This window comes from Schistosoma haematobium, chromosome 1 (assembly GCF_000699445.3).
Source record: "Schistosoma haematobium chromosome 1, whole genome shotgun sequence".
Lineage (NCBI taxonomy): Eukaryota > Metazoa > Platyhelminthes > Trematoda > Strigeidida > Schistosomatidae > Schistosoma > Schistosoma haematobium.
In genome coordinates this window covers 80,027,005-80,054,037 of record NC_067196.1, presented here as the reverse complement: position 1 = coordinate 80,054,037, position 27,033 = coordinate 80,027,005, and the positions used below count along the sequence as shown (strand labels likewise).

The following is a 27,033-nucleotide window of genomic DNA, read 5'->3' as shown; positions in this document are numbered from 1 at the left end:
TTTGAATACGATCCAAGCGAAAAAAACGACTTTCACTTCTTTAACCAGTCTTTTGATCAAAAAGGAAAATCAACAAAATATACAAGAATAATTTGGTCAAATAATATCCCTTTACAATTTTATCCCTAGACAGAAAACTAAATTGTAATCTGAATCATTTGATTCTATAAAGAAAAATCCATAAATCACATTTTACCCAAATAAACCAGGGTATAATTCTGATTGACTTCACATTCAATGGCCTACACAGTTAGGCTTATTTTTCAAAATGGAAATCTTATCTCTTTAAATCAAAGTGAAGAGGAAATCTGGGAAGAATTTAAGACGGGCATTTAATGCCTAGAGAATTTACCGCCTATTCATTAACAAGTTTAAAAAAGTCAATAATGTTAAGAAATGGATAAAGATAGCAAAGAACTTATTCTTTGTTTCAATAGTGAATTATGCATTTACTTAAAGTTATTTTATTGTATTTAAATGTAGGATTGTATCATTAGATAACAACAAAAGTATTGCGTAATTTTGGTAAAAATACAACTGTTCAACTCAGGAATTGTAATCAAGTCTAATGAAATGTTGATTCTCTTTTTTTAACAATCATATAATGTACTTCAGAATATTTCACAAAAGTAATTCATAGTATATGTGAACGTGATTCAAGTGATTTGAACTTGTGATTAAAACAAAAGAGATTAGTCAAGTAAAAGGTAAGTGAAAACTAATGTTATTTTTCATAGTACACTAATAACATACAGAGAAATGTTAAATATCGAGCATGTGACTGTGATTTAAGCCTAATATGGAACGTCTCAGTAATGAATAATTGCGACCTCAAGTAAGATTGAATGTTGGATCTATATCTTACACAATAAATGAGATACTAATCATTAATGGTTGTGGATATAATAAATGGTGACTTAAGTTGGTTAGCTACATAGTGCGAATGTCATCCAATGTTATGAGTGAGGTACCATATCACTTCCGACTTCAAAAACCCTGAAGATCGTAGTTGCGTCATAAAATCGTGAACTTTTTCTTTTAACTGAATTTGGTGGGGTATAAAAGTAGAGAATGTGCATATATGGACGTGTTGAGTGATTAGCAGTAGTCAGTAGGAAAGCCTGAAGCAGGATTTCGTGCTAGTTGACGCTCATCAACAAGGTGTATCTAAATTCTTGATGGGATTACTGTCACTTAATGCATTGGGACAGGGACACCCACTTTCACAGCCTGAGAAGTCAACACTAAACTATTTAAACCATGATTAATCATCTGTAGGACTGGCTAGTGAGAACCTTCCAATTTGATAAAGTTCGATCAGTAAAAGAGGACTTAATAAATATGACATTTGTCATTACTCAGTGATCAATCAATAGTATTTATGGAGATTATAAAAGTGAAATATTAATTATATAAACCAGTTAACTTTTGAAAATAGATTATTGTAATATCGATGACATATTGTCAGTTATCGCACCGAACGAAATAAGATCATATATAATTGAATTTTTCAAACATAGAGAACAATTTTATTATCAATCATCAAAACAACGACAAATTAGGAAGTTTGAAAAACTATTGAAACATTCATCAAACACCAAAGTTCAACAGACGGAAAATAGATCTAACACAAATGATATGAATAAAATAATTGTTAATTTATCGGATAGACCTCTCAACCCACATGAAATATTATTACTCAAAAAGGGTCTCAACTTCAATATAAATAGACATAAATTAACACCTTTCAATGTTATACCAACAGTAGAACCAGCGCTGAATATACTCCCGAATGATACAGCGAATGAACTGAGGAATAAAATAATGAACACATTATTACATCAGAAACCTCACAACCCTAACATAAATAAAAATGAACATTACGCATTAAAACAGCTGAGAGAGGACAAAACGATCATAATAACGAGAGCAGATAAAGGTAATACTACAGTTATTATTGAATAAAACAGAGTATGAGAACAAAGCCAAAGAACATCTACAAGAGGGTCCATATGAACAAATCAAAGAAGCGAAAAGTAGAACAACTCTTAATAAACTCAAGGCGCAAACTAGCAAACTCTTACAGTCATTAAAAGCTAAGCTAGGATCGTCCTTATGGTTTATGTTATATCCAAAGAGTTGTAATCCATGCAGATTTTATGGGCTACCAAAGATCCACAAGAATAATACTCCACTAAGACCAGTGGTAGACTATACAAATTCACCGACTTACAATCTAGCTAAATATTTAGCTAAGATTCTCGAACCATATGAAAAACGAATTAATCATGGAATTAAAAACTCTATGGAATTCAAGAATTTAATTGATACCATCGATATAGAAGAGGACGAAATAATGGCAAGTTTTGATGTATCTTCCTTATTCACTAATGTACCTATCAGTCGAGCTATGGATATTATCAATGATTGTTTAGAATCTGATTTAGATTTGAATTTACGATACCCATTAGATCCATCAGAGGTTATAAAATGCTTAGAATTATGTTTAAGATCTACCTTATTCATATTTCGAGGTCAACTTTACAGACAGAAAGAGGGTATAGCAATGGGCTCACCAGTTTCTCCGATTGTAGCGAATTTATTCATGCATTCCCTAGAAACTAGTGCAATCGCAAAGAGTTTATGTCCACCAAAGTTATGGTTAAGGTATGTAGACGATATTTTTATTATCAATAAACGGGATGGTATGGAAGAACTATTTAACAATGCAAACAGCATTTCTGAAAACATTAAACTAACTAAGGAATTAGAATCAGTTGACCACAAACTAGCATTTCTAGATTGTCTGGTTGAACGTCGACACAATAATAAGAAGTTAAAAATAAATGTTTACAGAAAATCAACGCATTCCGAGAGATACTTGGATTTTAATTCAGCCCATTCACAGAGCACGAAAATTAATGTGGTAAAAAATCTAATGAACAGAAGTACTAAGATTGTTACAGACAAGGAAGACCAACGAACCGAATTAAATAAAGTATTTTCTACTCTTAGGGATAACAACTACCCAAAAAGGTTTTTAAAAAAGATTATTAAAAATGAAAGAAAAACTAAACTAGAAAGTATACGAAAAGAATGGAAGTACACCGTAGTCATACCTTACCGGAGTGAAACATCAGAAGAAATCAAACGGATTCTAAACAAACATGATATAAGAGTGTATTTTAGAGCAAATAACACATTAAGATCGACATTGGTGAAAGTTAAGGGCAAGTTAGCAAAGGAAGAACAACAGAACATTGTGTATGAGATTCACTGTCATGACTGTAATGCTACCTATGTTGGAGAAACATCCAGGCAATTAAATGTAAGATTGAAGGAACACAAACAATGCTTGAAAAATGTTCAAAAATCCTCGGTAGATTTAAAGAAACTTGAAAATAAGTCAGCGATAGCGTTACATGCGTTAGAAACAGGACACAAGATTAATTTTGAAGGGACCAAAATACTTCAGAAAGGTTTTAACACCCATAAAGAAAGATTGACAGCAGAAGCTCTGCATATATGGGCGAACAAGAACAGCCTGAACCGAAAAGATGGTATTCAAATGGCAACCACCTGGCAAATTTCGTTTGACAAGTAAATTTGGAACCTATCTCTTGTTTAAACCTGTTTTTAATATCATATGCATCGTTATTATTATTGAAAGAACTGAATGAGTTTTTAAACAATACAATTTATGTTTTAACATGTACATCGATGTTTCATTATCAATTTTTCATCCTTGAACTTGAACTTTATTTATTCCTTCATATCAATCTCTCACACATACATACATACACACACACTCACACACATACGATTTGTTACTCAGTTAAGTATTTCCATGTAGTTGAATTCATCACATGATTTGTAGTCAACTGACTCATTTTATCCTATTTTACAAAAAATCAACACCCAAATATGATTGGTTTAACACAGTATAATCCTGATTGTTAAAAGCTATATATTTCTTTGATAATTTTGATTTTGATTATTACCCTGAAGAAGTCCAGACAAGTTAGCTGGACGAAACGTTGGAATTAGTTAAATTTCAATCGCTGAGAATATTTCAAATATAATTTCCACAGATTATTCATCAGTTGTACTTTTTTATAGAAAGTTATGAGTGAATAATCTAAAGTGAAATGATTCCACACAAAATTGTATATAATACTCCAATAAGATGTTTTTATTATCCACGTTATTAATTGATCGTTTCTCAACAGAAAAATATATTTAACTTTCGATTTCATCTATATAATTCTTGTAAAAATTTCATCATGTAATCTAAGATGTTTGACACTAAGGACTCAGTAGCTGAGTGGATGTCGTTTGAAGCGAACGGTTCTGAGTTCGAGTCCCAGAGTGAACATCACTTCTCTGAGATGGAGGTACATCCAGTTGACGAGTCCCAAACGGGACGAAACGCGCGTCCTGGATTCCACTGCTAGCCACTATCCATCATTGCTTACAAATAGCTTGTGAATTAAGGTAATATCGAGGCATACGTACAGTATACACATATGCCAATAACAGACTGATCAATTGCAGTCTTAAACTTCAATGGGAAGATACAAGCCAAACAATACCAAGTGAATGTTTGACACTAAGTTAAACAAATAATCAAGATTTTTTCTTAAATTTAATCTGTAAACTAACTTTTCCGATCGAAAATGATCACTTTCTAAAAACAAATACTACGTACGTAAATTGATTTTGAACAAACAAAAGTTCTTAGGTTTTATTTGTCAAACATTAATTTTAGTTAGTATTTCATTGAGATTTCATACTAACTAGCGTGAGAGATCACCACAGCCAAGCCTTTGATCAAACAAAAATTAACCTTTTGGTTTATCTTATAACAATGTTTTCTAATTACTAAACTTCTAACTTCAGAATCAATTGTTGCTACAAAACTTGTTTTAAGAGGTTTAAAATTTACAGAATACTAAGTACGTAACTCATAATCATACTGTTTAAGCTGAAAATATCATACACAATTTCCTAATATCTATTTATGATGAATAAAAAATTCTCATTTCCAAAGTCTTTTCAGTTACAGTTTATCTGTTGAATAAATTAAAAGAAATACTTACTGACTTCTCCAGTTAAACCGGCAAAATCTGTTAGTTTCTTTTTTAAATATGCCGATATTGGACCAGTATAAAGAGAATGTGTTAATTGAGTTTTACCAACAAGACTTGAACCAAATAATTTAAGCTTTATTCTTGGCATACGATGTGTACCTTGTCTTAATTGTTCAATCCAAGCTGTACGCTTTTCCTTGTAAATTTTTAGTATTAATTATAATAATGAAAACGAAATGATTAAAATTTCAATTGGGGTTAAATTATTTAAAATGAAGACGATGTAAATGATGAAGTCGATGCGTTTCACTGATTCGATATGTACACGTTAAATAATGAATATTATTAGATCATCTAATTTTTTTTTAATATTCGGAAGATTTTCTGAAATTCAGAGTTATATTGTACCACTAAACCATAGTGAGAAGTACATATCTAAATAGCAGTGCCTATAACTAGCGAGCTTAACTGGAACATACCTAAACGTCATAAAGACGTAGAAATAAACGTGTTGGTGGTACGTAACGAGTGAAACTGCATCACACTTTACGAATATTTATAAATATATATGTAAATTTAATAGAGAAAGAATTATTGTATGCTTAAGAAAATTTGATCGATTGCTTGACTTAAAATGATCAACGTGACCTGGTTATAACTGCTCATACATCCAGATTACTGATGTACATAATCATGAAAAGACTAGATAACTTGATAGTAAAATATTCCATGTTACAAAACTACACAAACGTATTCTAAATATTTTGCACAAAAACACATGACTAAAATCTTTTTGGAACGTAAGTGGATCTTGTATTCAGACTTCCTAGGTTATTTGCCAAATTACAAAATTAAGGCTTTATCACAAGGCTTATTATGTATTAATCCCATTTTAATCTATACTGAAAACCACTACAGTAATAGTCATTTTTGTGTTGGTGTGTTTATTATAATGAAAGTAGTTGTACAGATATTCACTAATTTCATAGGATCTAGATTTATACTGTCTGCTATGCCGCCTACTTTGACTTAGCATTTTTCTATTCCCTAGTATGCTTCGGACACCATACTCCACTCGACTATTTTCTAATTCAAAACGCCGCCTAGGCAAGAACACAACTGTATTCCACCAAGTTAAATTGAGTTTACACAGTAAGAAAATGTCAGTGTATTTGTAATTTTCACTTCTCCGCTTATTCACGAAGGCTGATTAGTTAACAATTGGTCAATAAGCATATTCCAACGTAATCCTGTTAGAAACACGCTTTAATCGAATTTCTATCTTGTTAAAACTGTCCAAAGTGAGCTGACTTTTGATGACAACAACTAATAATAAACACAAAACATACAGTTTAAATAACTGGCTTCAAGTTTAACTTCATAGGGAAACAATGATGTTTAAAGGTGCATTATATTCATCATCAATATTCTAATTCCGTGCAATTTTTCTAATTTATAAATTTAATGAAGTCGAAAATGACAATCGTTGTAGAATAACAGAAGTCAACGAAGTATTATTCTATTACCATTGTTGTTTCCGCTCTAATACAATATTTTAACTGATATAATTTTATGAAAAGTAAATATCCGTTTTAAAAGTTTAAAAAGAATTTAAACAGTAAAACAATGAAGTAACACTAACTTATATAATTTCATTTATATTCCGGTTGATTGTTTACAATCCTTATCAAATCACGGACACATTTCAAATATATTTTAATTCATCAGAATAAGTTTTGTGGAGATTTTTAGAAATTTCACTTGTTGAAATCGTGAGTCAATTGAAACGGCCGTCCAGTGCTTCCAGTTTTTCCATGGTGGTCTAGCTTCAATTGACTCATGATTTCAACAAGTGATATTTTAATTTATTAAAACTCTAACTGGTGAAATAAATCGTTATGCGAATTTAATTATAATTAGTTAAGTAATCTGTTTGAAACGTGTCTTCTATTACTCAAAAAAGAATATTTTAAATATTGTATCGTAGATCCCAAAAATAGGAACAAAAATCAAACTAATGGGAGACACAACCAAAAAAAGAAATAAACAATGACAAATTGAAGGTCAACAAGAACCAATCAACATCGAGGTGTACAGGACAAGCTGTGAAACACATAGAGAGAAATTCGAACGCTTCACTTCTATCTGAAGTTTGTGCTGATGATGTCGTTCAGAAAAACAATGAAAGCTCCACGACCAAACCATCCAGCTCGGAGAACAAAACTCCATCAAAAATAGTAGAACCCAATTAAACTTCGTAAAATAAACCATAATTAAATAGTCAAAACTAAATGAATAAACATAACAATAGAATATTTGCAAACAAACTTTACTTCTTACATAAAAAAATGAATAGGTGTAGTACTAAGCATGCTAAAACTAGGTTCTTAGAAGTTAACACATACCGGTTTCATTTTTGTTAATAACATGCCAACTTTTGAATGACCTTGAGCATATGCCATAACATCTGGTGTTATACCATTCTAAGAAAATGAAATGAACAATTGAATAAGGAAAGTTCACATTTTGACTTGAAAAATTTATGTTCTGAGATAGATTTACGAGCATTTATTCTCTCAATAATACTTAGACATTGTAGTTTTATGAATAACATACGTACCCAGTCAGTAAGTTTAGAACAAGATGAAATCTTGATGAATCATCCACCTGAGCTACAAATCTCCACCATCTGAAGGTGAAATCTCATACAAACGTGCTTTGGTACTAGGTAGTAGACTGTTTATTGGTAAAGTAAGATATAAATGAATAATAAGATTGCTAGCTAGTTATTAACAAACGAAGCTGAATATCTATTCATGTAAGATTTAATCATAATTTTTTGTCAAACATTAAAGATATGAAACTTGTGACGTTTTTAACTGAATGCTTTATACATGTGTTCTCGAAAGTACCAATTATTTTTAAGGTATCATTTGGAAAATATTCACTGAATTTGTAATCTTGTCATTTTTACTACAACAAATCGAGGGAATTTCATTTCTTTGAAGTTTATTGTTATAACTTAATGCATGTTAATCCGCTAACTGATAATCTATTATTGAATATTAGCCATTAAACACTTCCAGTACTTTTACATCATGAATCTATTGAAGTTTTACATACCAGCTCAGTGGTCTAGAGGTTAAATGTTAGTGCACGATACCAAAGTTCCTGGGCTCGATTCCCGGGTGGAAGTTTGTGGATGCGCACTGCTGAAGAGTATCATGCTAGGATGAAACGGTCATCTAATGCTTTCAGGTTTTTAATGATAGTCTAGCTAAGATTATTTCATGATATAAACTACAAATAGATTTATCTAAAATTTTACTTATTTCGTATGTGACATCCATCACAGTGATCTCGTTTGGGGTAACATTAAAAACTAAGGAGCACTGAGGGTTTATTTTATTCCAGTACAAGACTCTCTAGTGGTGCACACCAACAAACTCATCCACGGATAGAACTCACGAACAGTAGGTCTCACAGAACCCACTTAACCATTAGAACCATTCGTCCGAAGTTTAAAGGCAGAATTTCCACTTTCATCAATTTATGGTATGGCACGACGATCATTCTTACCTGATCTAAAGAATATTTTTTTCAAAGTATAAAGTGATATTAACAAGTCAAGAAAAAATAATTTATTCTGTTAGACAACTTACACGACTTGTAATACTGGGATCAGCACCAGCTAAGATAAGACAACGAACAGTCCTTAAATGTCCATTTTTAGCTGCCAAATGAAGTGGAGTGAATTCCAACTGAAAGAAAAAATAATTACCATTACCGTTTATTTCCGTCAATATCATTGTTCATGGCTATGTCATTAGCATTTAAAAACAAGGACGTTTATTAAATAGCACCGAAGTTAAACATTTGTAAGTTTTTTTTAGATTTAAGGACAACCATCTTAGCATACAATACTAACTTCTCATTATAGACAATTGAATAAATATATGAACTGTGATTGATTATGTTATCTAGCTTGTTAATAAAAACGAATCATTCAGATTGTAAATGATCAAAATCTCATTTTGATAATACGTATTTAGAGACTATTTTAATTTGACTCACAAAAGTTATGATATTTACTTATCTTTTAAAAAATTAGTGTGTAAATAAAAATCTTTCTCAAAACGCTAATTATCTATCAATATTCTAAATTTATGGCGGTTCAGTTTTTTTCACGGAAAAAGTGGTCAGTAGTACTTGATTTTCCACCAAACTGCATCACGAGGCAAGCGCTAACTTGGAATCCCAAAGTGAAACGAAAAAGAGAAAGGCCAAAGAATACACTGTATCAGGAATTGGAAGCAGATATGGAAAGGATGAATAGTTAATAAACTCTCGTTCATTTTTTTTTCCAAAGACTTCGAAAGTTACCAACTTCAATGCACTATTAATAATTACATTTCATTCAATATTATTTCACAATTCACTTCAAGGTAGTGAGTAAATATAATGCGTTTGAAAATTCACTGTGGTCTTTATAACCAAAAACGTGTCTGTATTTATTAGCCATGCAACTTATGAGAATTCGAGGGGGCAAAGCTATTCAATAACGAATTTCATTGACAGACGATCCAAGTATACATGATTAAGTAAACGACCAGATTTCTGACTTATTACAGAAAGTTGTTTTACTTTCGCTGTGAGTATATAAATGAAAATATATATTGATATCATGAAATTACTTAAGCTAGACATTCAATGAAAAAAGGAAGCTCTAGACATCTATTTTGTTCTAGTATGGGACTTCTTAGTAATGCGCATCCACAAACCCTTCATAAGGAATTGAATCCAAAAGTTTCAGTCTCGCGCAAGAACCTCTAGACCAGTGGACCGGAATCCAAATGTTTATATGTATAACTTTAGTCAGTTCACAATATTGCACAGTTACCTTCCACTGTTCTCGTTGTGTAACTACTTCACTTCCAACACATTTGAACTCGATTGGTCATGGCTTCTCATTGGAATTCTATAATTACCTATTGAAATTGATTACTGGAGAGCACGAAATAATTATTAATGCCTCCTGTCTTTCAGTAGACGTCTAGCGTAGGTCTTTCCATGATATTCATAACATTCAATCATCTTCAAAAACCTCTAATACGGACAGAAACATGTGTTTCTTTTTAATATCATACAAGCTTCTTAGTCACAATTTATATCGCAATTACAAGTGAATAAATTAAGATCAGTGAAAATGAAAAAAAATTGATCAAAATAATTAAGCGTTATTGCCAAATACTGATCAACAGTTTTTCGAACTGTTACTTCAGTTTACATAAACCGTTGAAAACCACGAAATTAATAAAGGTGTTGGATTAATACTGCATAAAAATAAGGCAGTTTTTTTCACAACTACTTATTATCACTTCTAAAAATAATTAATCCAGTTAGAATACATTGATTTTAACAAAACTACGAAGTTTATAGTGAACAATTTAAAACAAGAACACAAGACAATATATTGTAATTATAGATCTTACTATGTTGAAGATATCAACATTTGATACCGCCTTGGAAAGCAGTTTAACAATAAGATAGTCTCCTTGAATAGCAGCAAGATGAAGTGCAGTATTACCTTCCTAGAATATGGAGAAAATGTTGATAAATGACAAAAAATGGAACAGTAGAAATACTTTGAAATCCTTATGGGTTGCAAGACATCAAGCCTTGAAATACTAGTAAAGCTGTTTCTTAATAGCCTTCAACAGCTGCTTTCTGTTTTTATGATTTTCCAAAAATACAACTATTAAAAGATATGCTCAGTATATAAATATATAACGGGAACTGAGTATGTTAAAAATAATGTATACTGGATTTTCCAGTATTTTCTTTTTGGTGATGAATTTATTAAATTCTGAATATCAACAATACTGATTAAGTAGGCCAAATACCTTTTAAGGATATTAACATTTCCCAAGTACAGTATATGAAAATATGACATTCACTAAACAAAACGCAAAAATCTAACTGGAATTTCTATCTGCATATCAAAATAAAGATGACAATTGATCGATTTTCAATATACCGGTTATGTAAGTCACAGATTTGAACACCAAAGTGAAACTGAACAAAGTAATAACTAAACAACATTTTGCAAAGAATCAAATCTATGGAACTAATAGATAGTTCAGGAGTAATAACGATGTTAGTCTAATTGTATGTAAATGGTAGCAATTTTATATACAGACTGAGTAGCAATAAATCTAGTTCTGCGTTTTCAATGACTAAGTTCATTAATATTGGTATTTGCCGGTGTCTGTTTACAGGTGTACAGATATAATAAAATCATACGGATAATAATGATTATGGGACTTTAGAAATCTTTTATTAACTGTATTTTTTAAACTTTGGCAGTTTCTATTAAATTAATAGTTTTAGCTGTGATTAGGCACTCTAGCAGAGATATTCATTTTGATAACAAAATTTATTGTAAATTAGAACTTAGCAGTGATTTTTTTGAGACAGGAAATCCCAACAAAATAATTTGGGAGTAAAAGTGAAGCGTATTCCCCAAACAATTTCTTGTCTGGGTATTTTGAACAGACAAAAACAAACTATTCGATTATACGAAATTGAAAGCAATTAGAAAAACTGAGGATATATGCCGTTTCTAATGTCAAGCACAATGGATTGAAGCAAGAAGTCGCTGTAACTTGATATATTATTACTAACTTGAAAGATAAAATTAACTTAATAAAAAACAAATCGTTGTATGATATTTGCCACTGACTATTGACTGATTAGTAGCCATATAAAATTCAATGTGGCATTCATGATAACGGGTAATGTTCATACTACAATATTTCCTGAATACAAAAAGTCAGGTAGTCATTTTACTCATAAAGTTCGAAAAAAAACGAGCACATTTGCAAAAAGGTCACTTTAACCACAGGCAGACTTTATCAAAAAAGGAATAACTCTATGTAATCCAAATATTAAAGTAAGTTAACTAATTCAGGTGGAGTTTTGTTCTCTGAGCTGTGAGTCATATGTGGAGAAATTCGAACAATTCACTTGTACCTGAAGTTTGTGCTGATGATTTTGTTTAGTAGAACAATTAAAACTCCATGACCAAACCATCCAGCCCAGAGAGAAAAAACTCCACCAAAATTATCCACCTAAGCTACAAATCTTCTCCAGCATCTCAAAATTAACTAATAAACTGGAACACATTTTGATACGACAAAGGAAAAAGATACTGTATTTAAGGGAAAACGCGATTTCTTATATGTATAGATGTTATGCTTCAGGATTGGGTTATATCGACACCCGAACTAGTGATAGGGAGTGAAGTAGTTGAGTGTGTCGACCGCCTCACTTATCTGGAAGTCTCATCAGCCCTCGTGGTCTGGTGTGTGATGAAATCTCAGCACGGATACAGAAGGCTCGACTAGCTTTTACCAACTTGCGTCATTTATGGCACAGGCGAGATATCCGTCTATCAACCAAAGGACGTGTTTACTGCGCAGCAGTTCGTCCCGTCCTACTTTATAGCAGTGAAACATGGCCGGTAAGAGTAGAGGATATCAGTAGGTTACTAGTATTTGACCATAGGTGTCTTCGAAATATTGCTCGTATATCATGGGACCATCGAGTAAGTAACACAGTTGTTAGGAAACGGGTACTAGGTAAGGATGGCAAATCAATTGATGACGTAGTGAAACTTCATCAGTTGAGATGGCTGGGACACGTGTTACGTATGCCCAACGACCGAATGCCTCGACGTGCTATGTTCAGTGGTATAGGAGTAAGTTGAAAGAAAGCTAGGGGCGGCCAAACCAAAACATGACACAAGTCCATAAAGTCACTGACAAGTGGACTGAGTCATGTTGGTAGGTGTAGACTATCTGGTTGGGGACCACGAGATGATAGCAACCGATGGTTAGAGACCCTGAATGACATGGCTCAAAATCGTTTGCAATGGCGCAGGTGCATCCACTCTCTGTGTTCTCCCAAATTCTAATCTTCTGAATTCTTCATGTCCCTTTTTTCCTCTTTCCAAATTTATTTCACTGTATTATACTCTTTAAATAACATCTCCAAACGCTAATTTTCTTGATTACTGCTTATACTCTTGCTACCTCTACCACTACGGGATTTGAATCGACAACTGCATCTCTGTGCTAAGGTGGTGTGGCAACTCGAACTGATGTACGTACGTACGAAGTTATACGTTGTTACTGACTGACTGATAGATGTTATTATTTACAATCATTTGGCGTCAATTATGGTACAAGTAAAGATGCTAAGATTATTTGCTTTTAAAATTGAGTACTAATTAAAAATGTCATAGAAACTAGATACAGAATAATAAGTAAAATGAAAAGCTTTGCATATCCTGAAAACGATTGTAAATAGTTTTGAAATAGTAAGTCAATAGAATGGAAGATATTGGATAATTTACTAAAATGGTAGAAAAACAGGCGAATTTCTGCTTTCCTGTATATTTAATTGAAGAGTTTCTTTGCAAATATCAAGGTATTTAGCAGTGCAGAAAAGAAGCACATATATGTCCTTCTTCATTGTTCAAGTTATAGATACTTTTTAAGTAATAACTACATCGTAATCTAACGGTCTTTATTGGTAATATGTTTGCTTATAACACTACGTTTTAGGTATAGCCGTTCAAGATAATGTTCATATACCCTTTTTGAAGGAATATGTAGTAAATACTAACTAAGCATAACTTCACAGAAACAGTTTATTCACCACACATAAGCTCACAACAGAAAAACTAAAAGATGTGATCTCATTTAACAAGTGAATAGTAGGTATCATCAAAATATCTGCGAAGTAAGGCACATATCACAGTGGTCAAAAGAGACGACAACTTATTAAAGCCATGAGATCACAATTATAGGCTGAATACCGGTGATTTCAATTATAACCCTACCACGAAGTACTATTTATCAGATGTGCCTCCTTGTAACAGTTTCTTCACATGGAATGTTAGCAATTTCATTTTCAGCTAGCTTGCCAAGAGAACAAACAGTTTCTGAAAGCCCCAAATTGGTAATAAGTATTTCAGTGGTAAGTGGATTCAATCGCCTCTTATATGGTAGGTAAAAATAATTTTTTAAGGAACCCACTGGTATACACGTTATGCTTCAAGAATTCACATTATCATTTATCATTTTTATGGTAAAACGATTCAAACGAATCGAAAATTCGAGCGAAATAGAAAACCAGACTACTTATTTTCTTATTAATTAGTTTTTTAAATAATTCAATTTTATTTGCATTGTTGATAAGCTTAGAAAATTTTATGTCATTGGAATGCAGAAGCGTATCGGTATTTTTTTAGGATCAATGTAACCCCTTTAACCGTTTATGATGTTTAAGACAATATTTCATTGGAATGTAATCAACTTTTAATTCTGTATTACATTAGTCATAAATGACCAATTCAAAGCATTGGACTTCTTCGAATTGTTAAACTGTCAAATTAAACGTAAAATCTGGTGTTCACCGAGTTTAAACGACACGAAAAGGAAAAAGTCTCTCTCCGTCAAAATGCTAACATCTTAGGAGAACAAATCTTTTAATGTATATATTTATTCATGTTTGTTTTTTTAATAAATTTTAATATACTCCACAGTTACTACATCATTTTAATCTTCTCATTTTTACTACTTTTCCTTAGAAATCTTTCTTACCTCATCTGTAATATCAACCCTTGCACCAGCTAGCAGAAGAACACGCACACAACTCTCTGAACTAGAGATTACAGCGCATAACAAAGGCGTTTTCCGATCCTGTTAAACAGAAATAAGGTTGATAAAGATTATTGAGATGATAGAGAATAGTTGAATACGGTTGTTTTGCATAACAAGTATGTTTGGTAAAAATGCAACTCAACGACTTTCATAGTTTCAATCACGAATTAATCTTAGTTAGACCATCATTGGAAACCTGGAAGCACAACTCCGTATCCAGGAATCAACGTAGGATCGTGGATGTGCACTGTCGAGGAACCAAATAATAGGACGAAACGGTCATCCATTGCTTCCAGATTCTCGATAGTGGTCTAGTTCAGACCAGTACGTGATTTAGACTATATTAGTAAATCAATAAATATCAACGCATCACATAGTGAATCGTAATTATACCTACTACTATATGATTTATATTAACTAACTAAACAAATTGAATTTGAGAAATCTTAAACGAAATATTTACTTTGTTTTCAATACAATGAAATGCAAATATAACTTCAGTTTTCTCCAAAAAACATATGAACAATACAATAAAACCAGTAGTTGCAGGATATATATCATGTATACACTGTCTTCCTTATCATCTTGAAGAGAGCAATAACAAAGATTTAAGTCGAATGACATGAATTCGTTTTATTCTGTTAGGTTCACGTTACGTGCTTACAATCTATGATACTTAAACATCATTATCAACCAAATAAATTGAAACCTCGAAATAATATGAATTCATACTATTCTGCACCAATATTTGTTCTTGCTTTATTTAAATTCATAAAGGGAACCAATTGCATGAAATAAATTGAAAGCACTTACACAAATTAATAATCATTACAATTTTGATCTTAGTTCATTGTTTTCAATCATAGTAAACAAAACATCTAAACATAGTGTTATACAGTAGAAATAAATGCAGAAAATTTAATTAGTATAAGTGATTGTTTGTCAGCCATACACAAAACAGAAGAATTCTTTTTAAATATAGACAAAAAGAAAAGGAGTCTGGGAAAGAAAACAATTACTGATAACGTGATGAAGAAGAAGTTTATCTAAATGGAAAGTGATGAATAGATAAGTGAAAACATAAATAACGTCGAAGAATAATTACAATAATATTTAATCAGGTGATCTGTGAAGATTAACTACAAAAACTAAAAATAATGTTTTCTTCATCATAGACAAAAATTATACGGAAATGTAATGAACACCTGAAAACCGCAACGATAAAGGCTCTAACTTTGCCAGTAAATGGTGTCAATATAAATTCCACAAAGTGCATCTATTATTGTGGACATATTTTGTAAAATACTATTGAATCGAGAGAGGTAAGAATGCTAACATACAACATTCAGTTAGCTCAATACCTGACGACATCAGGTTATATTTCATGTTTATCTTAACGGGACAATTAAATCGTCACATTCGTAAGCTAAATTGAATATAAAAAGTTTAGTAAGCACTAATTAAATATTAATTCCATTTACTTTATTGCGAACTTCTAGAGGACCATCAGCATTGCAAAGTGACAGTGCTACATCTGGATGCTTCGTTAAACATGCCAAATGTAAAGGTGTATTGCCATTCTATTAAGAAAAAAATGTTATGAAATAATAATGACATTAAACAAACAAATAATTTCAAAGATACTGAGTTACTAAAATATGATTTTAACCGATAAAACATGACAATCAAATTTTTGTTAGTTACAAAAATAATATCATTCTGAATGGTTCATCATCATGATGTTTAGTGAATAGAAACTATCATGTAATAATTAACAGCTGGTATATTCATTTTTTAATAACAATAAACTTAAAAATAGTGAGGAAGAATGACTGACATTTAATGCTACCAAAGCTTATAAGAGAGTAGTTGTTTAGGCTATAAAATATTTCAGTAGTTGAAATCATGAGTCATTTGACCACCATGGAAAACCTGGAGGCACTGAACGGTCATTTCGTCCTAGTATGGGACTCCTCAGTAGTGAACATCCATGATCCCGCCCGCCTGCGAGATTCGAACCCAGGACCTATAAGTCTCGGGCGCGAGCACTTAAACATTAGACCACTGAGCCGGCACTCAACGGTGTTAATGTCTAACTTTAACCAATCCATGAAACTGCACCACCGTACACTGTACGCCTCTAGGACGAAACGACCGCCCAGTGCTTCCAGGTTTTCCAAGGTGGTCTAGCTTCAATTGACTCATGATGTCGACTACTGAAATTTTCAGAAATTTCCACAAAACCCCTTCTGATTATAAAATATTTCTAACTTATGAACAAACAGTATTAATCTCTCTTTACAAAAGAAACTTACAAATTATTCATTCATATACATGGGTCTTACATTTCTACTACATGACTTTTTCTATTGATTATTATTATTATTATTATTATTATCCATCTTAAAACAATAATAACCAATCACATCGTTTTTAAAATTATAATTAATATTGGGAAACAGGTTTGAGGACTGAATAGGAGAAAGACTGAAAAAAGCCGCTCACTAATGGCGGAGGCCGGTGTGATGTATAAATTTAAACTGCAATTGTTTTGTTGTTATTTTGTATGCGTATTCTTTTTAAGTGTTGACCGAGGCCTATAGATCAAGTTGAAATGTGACCGCTGGTCAGTGACTTGACATCGCATGTAATATATTGATATATCGGTTGGTTAGAGGTACTTGACAAGAAATCCTGTACTTAGGTTCCAAGCTATCCAGGACTCGAGAGCACGGTCTACCTGGAAGATTTGATCTCATGTCACTTAATTTCACAATCTAAAATTTTACCATTGAGATATTTGGTCTGCAACTGTAATATCTACAACTGACTGATCACTGAGTAGCGACTAATATAGTTTTTATCTATTCCTCTTAGTGCTGATCGAAGTTATTGAACCAATTTGCTAATGATACCATTCTTCTAATCTGCAGGATAATTTCCACAACAAACAAACAACTGAAGAATTATTAAAATTAATTTAGCATTGACTAGCTATTATAGCCTAGTTTGAGACTTCGACAGTATGCACTGACAGCCTAAGGAAACTACCGACTCTAGTACTTCAATGATTAGTGCACTCAGGCCAAGAATTAGTGTTTATTTTTAATTGTCTAATGCTCTCTGGTTTTCAAAGGTTCTTCATTTTATTCAATATTATTGATGAGTAACTGTCTCACCCCCAGATTAGTTAACTTCACATATCAATAAATATTCACGTAATCAACAGGGATATAATTTACTGGATAATTTAAAGAACGAAATGATGAAGTGTTTGGTTTCTTGTATGTTCATCAGCAGTAAGTTATAAAAATATGAGGATTACAGTGAAAAATCACCAGAATAGCCTCTAACCAATTAAATATCTTATTGAATATAAGAATAAACGTAGGCACTAACCTATTAAATAATGAAGGATAGATAATTGATTACAAAAAACTGAAAAATTCCGAAAAGTTTACTGCCGTATTCCACACCACGTTAATTAACCCTAACTAAAACGTTTATTAGTTTTCAATAAATCATTTTACAGAATAAAGAACATGCACTGTTCCCTGGTTAACAAGTATTAAATTCAAGTACCATGGTGATGAATTATTCAAAAAAAAATATTTACCATACGAAATTGTTACCGTTCTATACGTACTACTTATAGATCAAAAGCAATATATAGCATCGTTACTAAGCCCGGGCATGCACATTTTTGAACTGATTAGGCTACGTAAACTAGTTCACTGTAGATAAAAATGTTATTTTAGTCCTTAAAAGTTTGCCTTATGCTTCTTGTATGTACAACATATAACTTTTGTGAGTGTATCTGCCTACTTTTCTATTCGTCTCACTGGCTTGAACACTAATTACTAAAACTATACACTCTCTGTCTTCCCTTAAACTATGAGATTAAAGTTGCTTTATATCTTTCTTTCTACCAACCAATTCCTTCTTCCTGTACTTTATCCTTATATGCAATCTTTTTTTTTATATATAACCACCATTGAATTAACTACTTCTATGAATTCGGTGTTCATCTTGTTGTGCTGATGAGGTGTGACAACTTGAACCATTGCATAAATGTGCCTGGTCCTAAGTTGTAGTTGACTGACTGACTGAATTACTTTAACTATTTATACTGAAGTGACAATGACTCATCTATTTATACGTTTATTAGAATGGTAAGTGATTCACTTTCCTATATTATTATTTGCTCGCTTATCGCCTCATTTGAGATATGCGCCTGAAATTAATTATTCTAACTACTTTGTTTCACCCGCTGTGGATTCATACACTAGTTTGAAGTTATCGCGATAACGGTTATCCGAGCGATTGGTAAACGAATAACACAATAAGCTCTCCACAGGCCACTACAGACAAATAAATAATTTCACATAATTGAAAACTTAATTAGCTAAAAAAACACGATCACCACACTTTAAGGTTAAAATATATGATTTAAAGTTCATGCAAATACTTTATGCTCAATGTATCGGGTTGACATAAACAAATTTAGCTATTTTTACTATTTCAAGTTGTTATTAAGCATACAACTTTTAGTAAAACAACGCATTTATATTTAAAAACTGCCATACCATGGTATCTCAACAGAACTTTCAGAAAATTACTTGATTTAAATCTGACAAACTTGAAAAGATTTTGAAATTTCAATATTTCCATTCATACATTAGTAGTATTTAGATCATATATTAAAAACTCTGCAATTAAGTTATATTGTCTCATCGATTTTTTAAGGCTAACGATTTATTAGAGAATGCAAGCTAAGATGATAAAAGTGTTGTTTACCTAGTTTAGATTATGAACTGACCTTGAATAACAACTGAAAACAAGAAGGTAGTGAACAGCTGCTTCATCCTGGTATGAGACCTCTAGGTAATGAAGATCCACAGCCCCACTGAGGGTGGAATTGAGGCCTTTGAACTTTTGTGACGATTGTATTGTTCTTAATTTAAAGAATCATTCTCATCTATTACTGAACGATAACCAATATCATTTTATTGTGTCTTGCCTGATGATTAAACCTTTACTAGTCAATTTGCTGTGCTAACACTAAGCTAGGAATTTTATTCTGCCGATTAGGTCAATTGACAAGAAGCTATAAATGGAAATATTTAGTGATAGCCTGTATTTGTTACTCAGAGATATCTCGAATCCAGATAGAACTGATATTCTCATCACGCGATTTGAACCAAACTAAGTTCGATTTCATTTAGTCAGAGGCATTCAGTTAGTCAGTCATTAGTCATCAGTCAGGCATTACTACAGAACTATTCAGGGAGTAAATGATTACTTGTTTAAACTAATCAATCAGTATGTATAAATAAATGTTGTTTCGATTAGTTCTTTCTGTTTATCTACTCCTAAATATTATACTTTTCCAGCAAACTTAATTAAATATTAAAACAAAATTCCTAATTTAAGAATACGAGATCAAAACAAAATGTTTATTCTAGAAGTTAATTTTGTCTATTATTCTTTGTTGAAATCATGAGCTAATCTAAGCTAGACCACCACTGAAAACCTGGAAGCACTGGACGCTCAGTTTGTCCTAGTATAGGACTCCTCAACAGTGCGCATCCACAATCCCATACACGGAATTTGGATCCAGAACCTTCGGTCTCGAGCGCGAACACTGAGCCGGCATTCAATGGTGTTAACGTCTAACTTCAATCGATCCACGATCTTGAGCAACCTTTCATCTATTGCTTGAGGTGGATAACTGGATGCGCACTGCTGAGGAGCCCCATATTAGGACGGAACGGTCGTTCAGTGCTTCCAGGTTTTCAATGATGGACTAGCTTAGATCGGTTCATGAGTTCAATTGTGAAAATACTACAATTTCCACAAATCCCTATACCGATAATTATTTTCTGAACAAGATTGAACTTCCTTTGATATAGTTTTCCAGATATACACCAATTTCATATCACTTATGCAATTAGAAGATCGGTTCAAATAGGGAATATCAACTATACAGTTGGCACTAAATTGTTGGATCTGTGGGTTCTTTTTTCTGTTGTTTCAAAATCGAAAATAATTGTAAAAAAATTTCCAATTATACAAACTAATCAATTAAGTGGAATAATTTTGATCTAACCACTTAGTTACATCTTTGTCTGTTGAAATGTCAATCAGAAAAATATCTTACACGATCGATACAGACACGAGTACACAAACTACTATTACAGTTAAAATAATAGACTTTACCTTGTCAACAAATTTGAGTAGATTTGATCCCACATCAATAATATAGTCAACAATAGGTAATAGTCCAAATTTTGCAGCTATATGAAGCGGTGTTTCACCATCCTATTTGATCAATAATAAAATAAGAGAAAATTATTTCATCTTTTTGACGAATAAATATACGAAACATAACAGTTTTATGTACATCAGTTTAATGGTAATTTTTAATTGTTTTTTTTCGCTTTAAAAGCATTAAAACATTTTATGATTCTAAAAGGTTGTAAAATTAATCATTTATATCCATTAAAGATTCATAAACACCAATGTATCATATTGCATAAAAGTGGTTAAAATAAAAACAAAGTCATATAGTAAAGTAAATAAATTACGTTGTTCTAATTATCGGATCGCTTGATTACTCAGATATCGTGATAATGTATTGCAAGTGTATAGGGACGAGACAATCAGAATCATGACGGTAACTTTTGGGTTTTCACAAGAAATTCAAATACTACAGTATAACAAGCAGTGAGAAATTCTTGTGTGTAATACTCAAAACGATTAAAACGATTTAAAAGAAAGTATATTTTGTCATCACGGAGTCAAAATAGTAGCGTTAAACGCACCAAAATTTCAATTTTGTCTCTGTAGATTGTATGTACCACAGAAAGCGATCCTAATCAGGAACAATGCGAAGGTCGCCAAAATTCTTTTTGGGTGCTTAAACTCGCTCTGAAAGATGGATGATCTTTGTGGATCAACTTACACGTCGTTGCTTATTCGATGTACAAGAAGAAAAACTTTTAGAAAACTATAATAAAAGAATTATATGAAATGTCCATAAGTTTACTGTTTTCTTTTAATAAACTTTTCATTTATGATAACTGTTTTTGAAGTGACTAATAACAGCTTGAAATTTGTCGTGTTTATTTCAAAAATCGGTCAACCTCGCCTCTACACTATACTCTTACCTAATTCACTTCATTACTCTTAGTTAAAATCCTTTTGGAAAAAATATTTTTGCCTGGTTCTGATTCGATTTATACTTGTTTTGACCCCTTAGTAGGAATCACATAACACTTATGACACTGACTTCTCATTGTTAAAAGCATTAAAGCTCCAGGAAATTCTCAATCTCCTGTTCTAGAATATTCACATAATCAATGACTTCCACAGTTCTTGTATATCCATTGTTTTTTATTGTCTAATTACTTCAAACATATTTTCAATGTCGATCAGTTGTAAACCCTATAAAATCCCATGCACTTCAATTTTTTCAAATAAAGTGAGATGACCGAAGATTTGAGTGCTGAAATATTATTACTAAGCAACATTTATGTTGAATATTCCATTTTTCATCTATGTTACACACTGTATTAAAAAGAACCAAAATGCACCTTGAATTCCAATTTCGTTCAATAAAAAAATTGAATATAAAACGAAATAATCTAGCCTAATGAGAAAATTCTTATAGATTTAAAATTCGATTATGTATACTAGTCGGATAAACTTGCTAGACACTTATCTGGTGTTAGTAGGATAATAACAAAAACCATATTACAGCAGGCTAGCTAGTAATAAAGGAGTCAACCTTTCTACAGACAAAAAAGACAGTAAAGGAGGTTGAGCGTTCGCGTGCAAGACGGAAGCTCCTGGGTTCGAGTCCCGTATGCGGAATCGTGGATGCGCACTACTGAGGAGTTCCATACTAGGATGAAACAGCCGTCTAGTACTTCCAGGTTTTCAATGATGGTCTAACTTACATCGACTCATGAATTCAACTATTAAAAGATAAATTTTTTAAATAGTCGTAAAATCACATATTTTATAACTTGACACATTGAGAGACCGGAATATAGAATAATTTAAACTTAAGTTTTACAATTAGGCATGTAACGGTATTCTCCAATAAGTAAGCGTTTAAATGGACGAGTGCAAAAAGACGTGAACCAATAAAGGTGAGTATAAAATAGGGAGACTACTTAACAGTACGATAAAATAATCCAATATATATTAACTGACTGAATATTGTAAATCAAGTGTGTATCAAATGTCATATTTAATAATGCAAGGCAGATTTAAATCTTATATATATTTGTAAACTTTTACAAACTGGTTTAATATGTCGGAAGGTTTAAGTTCAAAATGTATGCTACACCGAGTAGATAGACTAGAATTGATCTACTCCTACAATCTATTTTGTTCAGTTCTCTAGAGATGAGCATATATTAATTCATACTATTTTGTTCATTATAATGTAATACAATGAATTGAACTACATAAAATCTGAGTAACAAAGGGGTCAAGGTCCTTGATGTTATACCGGCATACGAATAAGGACACTGTTTCAGTAATTCCAGATTCGGAGTTGCAGAAAATATCAAAATCCATTTACTACCCACTTCATTACCATGTAGTAGATAATCCTCATCTATCACAATAGTCATAAATTTATGATAAGTCTTCCAACTGAACACTAGATTCGGTCCCTAAGCTCTTCTAATGACCCCCAGGCTAAATCTACAAAGCGACTTGAACACGAGAAAAAAGGTGCGAAATATGGAAGAAATGCTGTTCTCCAAGGTTCGTTCATGTACGGAAAATCTAGAGATTTTATAGTATCTTAGATGGCTTTGGGTTTCCGGAAAATTCTGAAACGCTACTAAACATGGTAGCAGTATAGGGCGTCATCCAATCAGAAACTCGACATGTGACTTTTCACTTTCTAGATGTTTCTGGCAAAACTTCTAGTGAATGCTGATGAGGTAAGATGTTTCTCAACATTTTCAGAGCCTTTTTGGCTTTTTTTCAAGGAGTTTTCTGGATCTCCCCAACAATTTACAAAGTAGAAACGGTACATCTAATGAATTCGGGTTTGGTAACGGCGCCTGATTATTATATCGTGCAAGCTGAATTATCTACAGCATCCGAATCACAAGTGAAAGTTGAATTAGCACTATATCCTCAGCTTGATCTGGAACATGATTGTTTTCCGTTACATGTTTCGTATTCACTTCATATTTCATACGATATTGTGATCTGCACTTTGTTTTGAGACATTTGATACATCTTCAAATCTTTTAATCATGAATCATTTTCATTCTTCTGAAAGTATAGACAATTACTACCGAAAAATCAGCATCCTTATTACATTTTACATATCGTAATTCGATTCTAATAAGGCCTAGAAAATGAAACTTGGAAAGTAATATACTGCCTATAAGTGTAATAAGTAACATTTTGAAATCTACTTAAACAATTTATTGTGAAACAAACAGATTCTAGTTTACTTTATTTGCAATCATGTTTTCATTACAATGAATGAATCAAAATTTGCTACAATGTCTTTACATTTATTATGGCTTGCAACTGTAATCAGTTAAGTCAGTTTAGAAAGAACTGTTATCTTTTAATCACAACCTTTTGTACTCGCCCCTTTGCACAGGTCTTTATTAGAGTAAACCAACATAAAAAGTAGTGCATTGAACTTTCCAAGAAAAAAATATGCACAAAATGCTTCGATCTGTTGCAGGAATTATTGATTTTCTTTATTACCATTTGATTGACTGGTAATTTCCACAGTTAGCACCAGATTGATCATAATTGAATAATCATTAAAAGTCATGAAGCACTGGACAGTTGTTTCGTCCTAGTATTGGACTATCCACCAGTTCAAATCCACAACCCCAATGTGGATAAAACATAAGACTTGTAGATCCCACGGCGAGTGCTGAACATTCAGGCTACTGACACGGCGTACATGTGTTTGACTTCAATCAATTCGCCATACTGTATAAGCATCTTCCATTACCTGTAGTGAATAAATGTCTTGCACTTGACGTATTTGAAGTCAAATTACTTACTCTTAAAATTATTTGGTTTGTTGATAACATAGCATCAAATAAAAACGTTGATTATTTTCCCGACTTATGTTCGTTAATATCAAACTGACCTTAGACTGTAATAATACATTGAAGTGAAGGTTGAACTTTATTCTTAGGTACAATTATCATTATTATTTAATGTATACATTTTGTTCTTAAGATTCACGCCTTAGTTACCATTTTATCTAACTTGTTTACATGACGACCAACAAAAGAAATCTAAGTTATTTTGCTCAACACAGTATTAGTATACTTTGCATTACAATATAATTATTATTAGTCGAAGTTGAAAATACGGATAATGTTAGTTCTTAAAACGACAATAGATCTAACACAGCTCAATAAACTGGTGACTAGTATACAATGATACTTTAACGATAACAACCATAATCCATTAAAAATATAAGAATTTATACAAGCGGTAAGATATCATGAAATAAGAAGATGAAACAAGTATACATTACAGTTTATAGAAAGTTTTAAAAGACTAGGCAACTAATAGGAACAAGTGTCAACTTAATGGCATCAATACATACCCCACAGATGTAATGAGGTGCAAAAGTCACAATAAAAACCATTGTTGTTGACACAATAACGGGTCATAACACACAATTAACTCAACCCCAATAAAACTTAATTATAATGATACACTTACCTTATTGACTGTATACAAAGGAACATTATGTTCTGCTAGATAACGAACAATTTCTAAGTGTTTCGAAATGACCGCAATGTGCATCAAACTGTTTCCATTCTACAAGTTATAAAAAGACAAGATATATAAATTAATTAAAGAAACAGTGAGATCTAGTATTATTTGATATGCCATAAATTATATTACATTTTTACAAACTGATGACAATATTATTGACACAAGTGAATATGAAAACACTTTAAAATAATGATTACTGCTTCAACCAATGTGTTTTAATATTTTAATTAATTTAAACATTATCTAACTGTAGATCGTTTCAGCTTGATAACTAATTTCCGAAACTAGGACAGTCAAGTTGAGTTTAGAGTAGGTGAACTTTTTTCTCGTCTGTTTTGATATGGATGAAGTCAGATTCAGTTTTGCGTTGATGTGAACCATCATTACTATTTTAAACAATCTTGTTAATCAAAACAATGTAATACAGTTGGTCTAATAGTAGAGGATTCAATTCTACGTAGTTTCGCCTTCATATATAGTTTAGTGAAAAAAGGTTTTGGCTAAAAGTATATAAACATATATCCCTACATTGACTGAACAATTAGTATTGACTAATGTCGTATTTATCGAGTTCTGTCAATCAAGTTGGAATATAGCCACTGTAATCTAAGTAGCCCAACATGTTTTGATGTTAGTTGACACTGATTCCAATTCATCAGGGATCATCAGCCTCTTAAAGATCTCATGTACACCTTTTTGATGAATGGTAGCTAGCACAAAAAGTAGGTGTACAGTTTCTCTCAAATTACTTTCAACCAACCAACATGTCTTATATCTCATGGCACCTTTATACTGAAGTGAGCTTTGGATTATCATTCTATTATGTAATAAAATCTAGTCATTATGATAGTACAGTTCTGTCATCCTGTGAAACACCATATTTGTTACTTCATTTGTTAATACAAACTAGATGCAAGAAAGTATGGATTATTTGATAAATTTAGTTAGTACCTATTTCTCTTGGATATTTTCTCTAGAGTGATAGCCTAGTTGCCAAAACGTCTCACTTTCAATAGTTCATTTAAACTTTATCATTTCATTTATATCTGTTCAGACAGTCTGATAATATGACTAAAACATACACATGAAAACATGACTATAAACCGAGTAAATCAATAATTCGATATTGAATTGCAATAGCATTTACATCAACCTACATTAATCATTATCGTCAATGAAAAGAAATTACTGATTATTGTTTCTTTCCCTATTACCAATGACAATATGAATAAATCAGACAAAAAAAATTACACAATATCAGAGGTATCCTGATGTTTAGAAAAAAATTTTTTTCATATGAATCATTTTGGCATAGTTGCATTTTCTCAGCTCACTGGTTTAACTAATCAAATAAATCAATTATTTAAGTCCGCATGTTCAGAAAGATTGATAACTCATACAGAGATCACATTGAAAACAGA

At 32.0% G+C, this 27,033-nt stretch overlaps 1 protein-coding gene across 1 annotated transcript in view; it reads right to left on the bottom strand.

Moving 5' to 3' along the window:
• MS3_00002222 (uncharacterized protein) overlaps positions 1-27,033 on the bottom strand; it is a 65,252-nt gene that overhangs the window by 20,953 nt on the left and 17,266 nt on the right. The window contains exons 4-11 of the mRNA XM_051209795.1: positions 25,556-25,654; positions 21,038-21,139; positions 16,300-16,398; positions 14,759-14,857; positions 10,583-10,681; positions 8,753-8,851; positions 7,496-7,573; positions 5,100-5,286 (exon numbers count right to left, since the gene is read on the bottom strand). Of these exons, the coding sequence (XP_051075261.1) occupies positions 5,100-5,286; positions 7,496-7,573; positions 8,753-8,851; positions 10,583-10,681; positions 14,759-14,857; positions 16,300-16,398; positions 21,038-21,139; positions 25,556-25,654 (862 nt within the window). The remainder of the gene's footprint in view (positions 1-5,099; positions 5,287-7,495; positions 7,574-8,752; positions 8,852-10,582; positions 10,682-14,758; positions 14,858-16,299; positions 16,399-21,037; positions 21,140-25,555; positions 25,655-27,033) is intronic.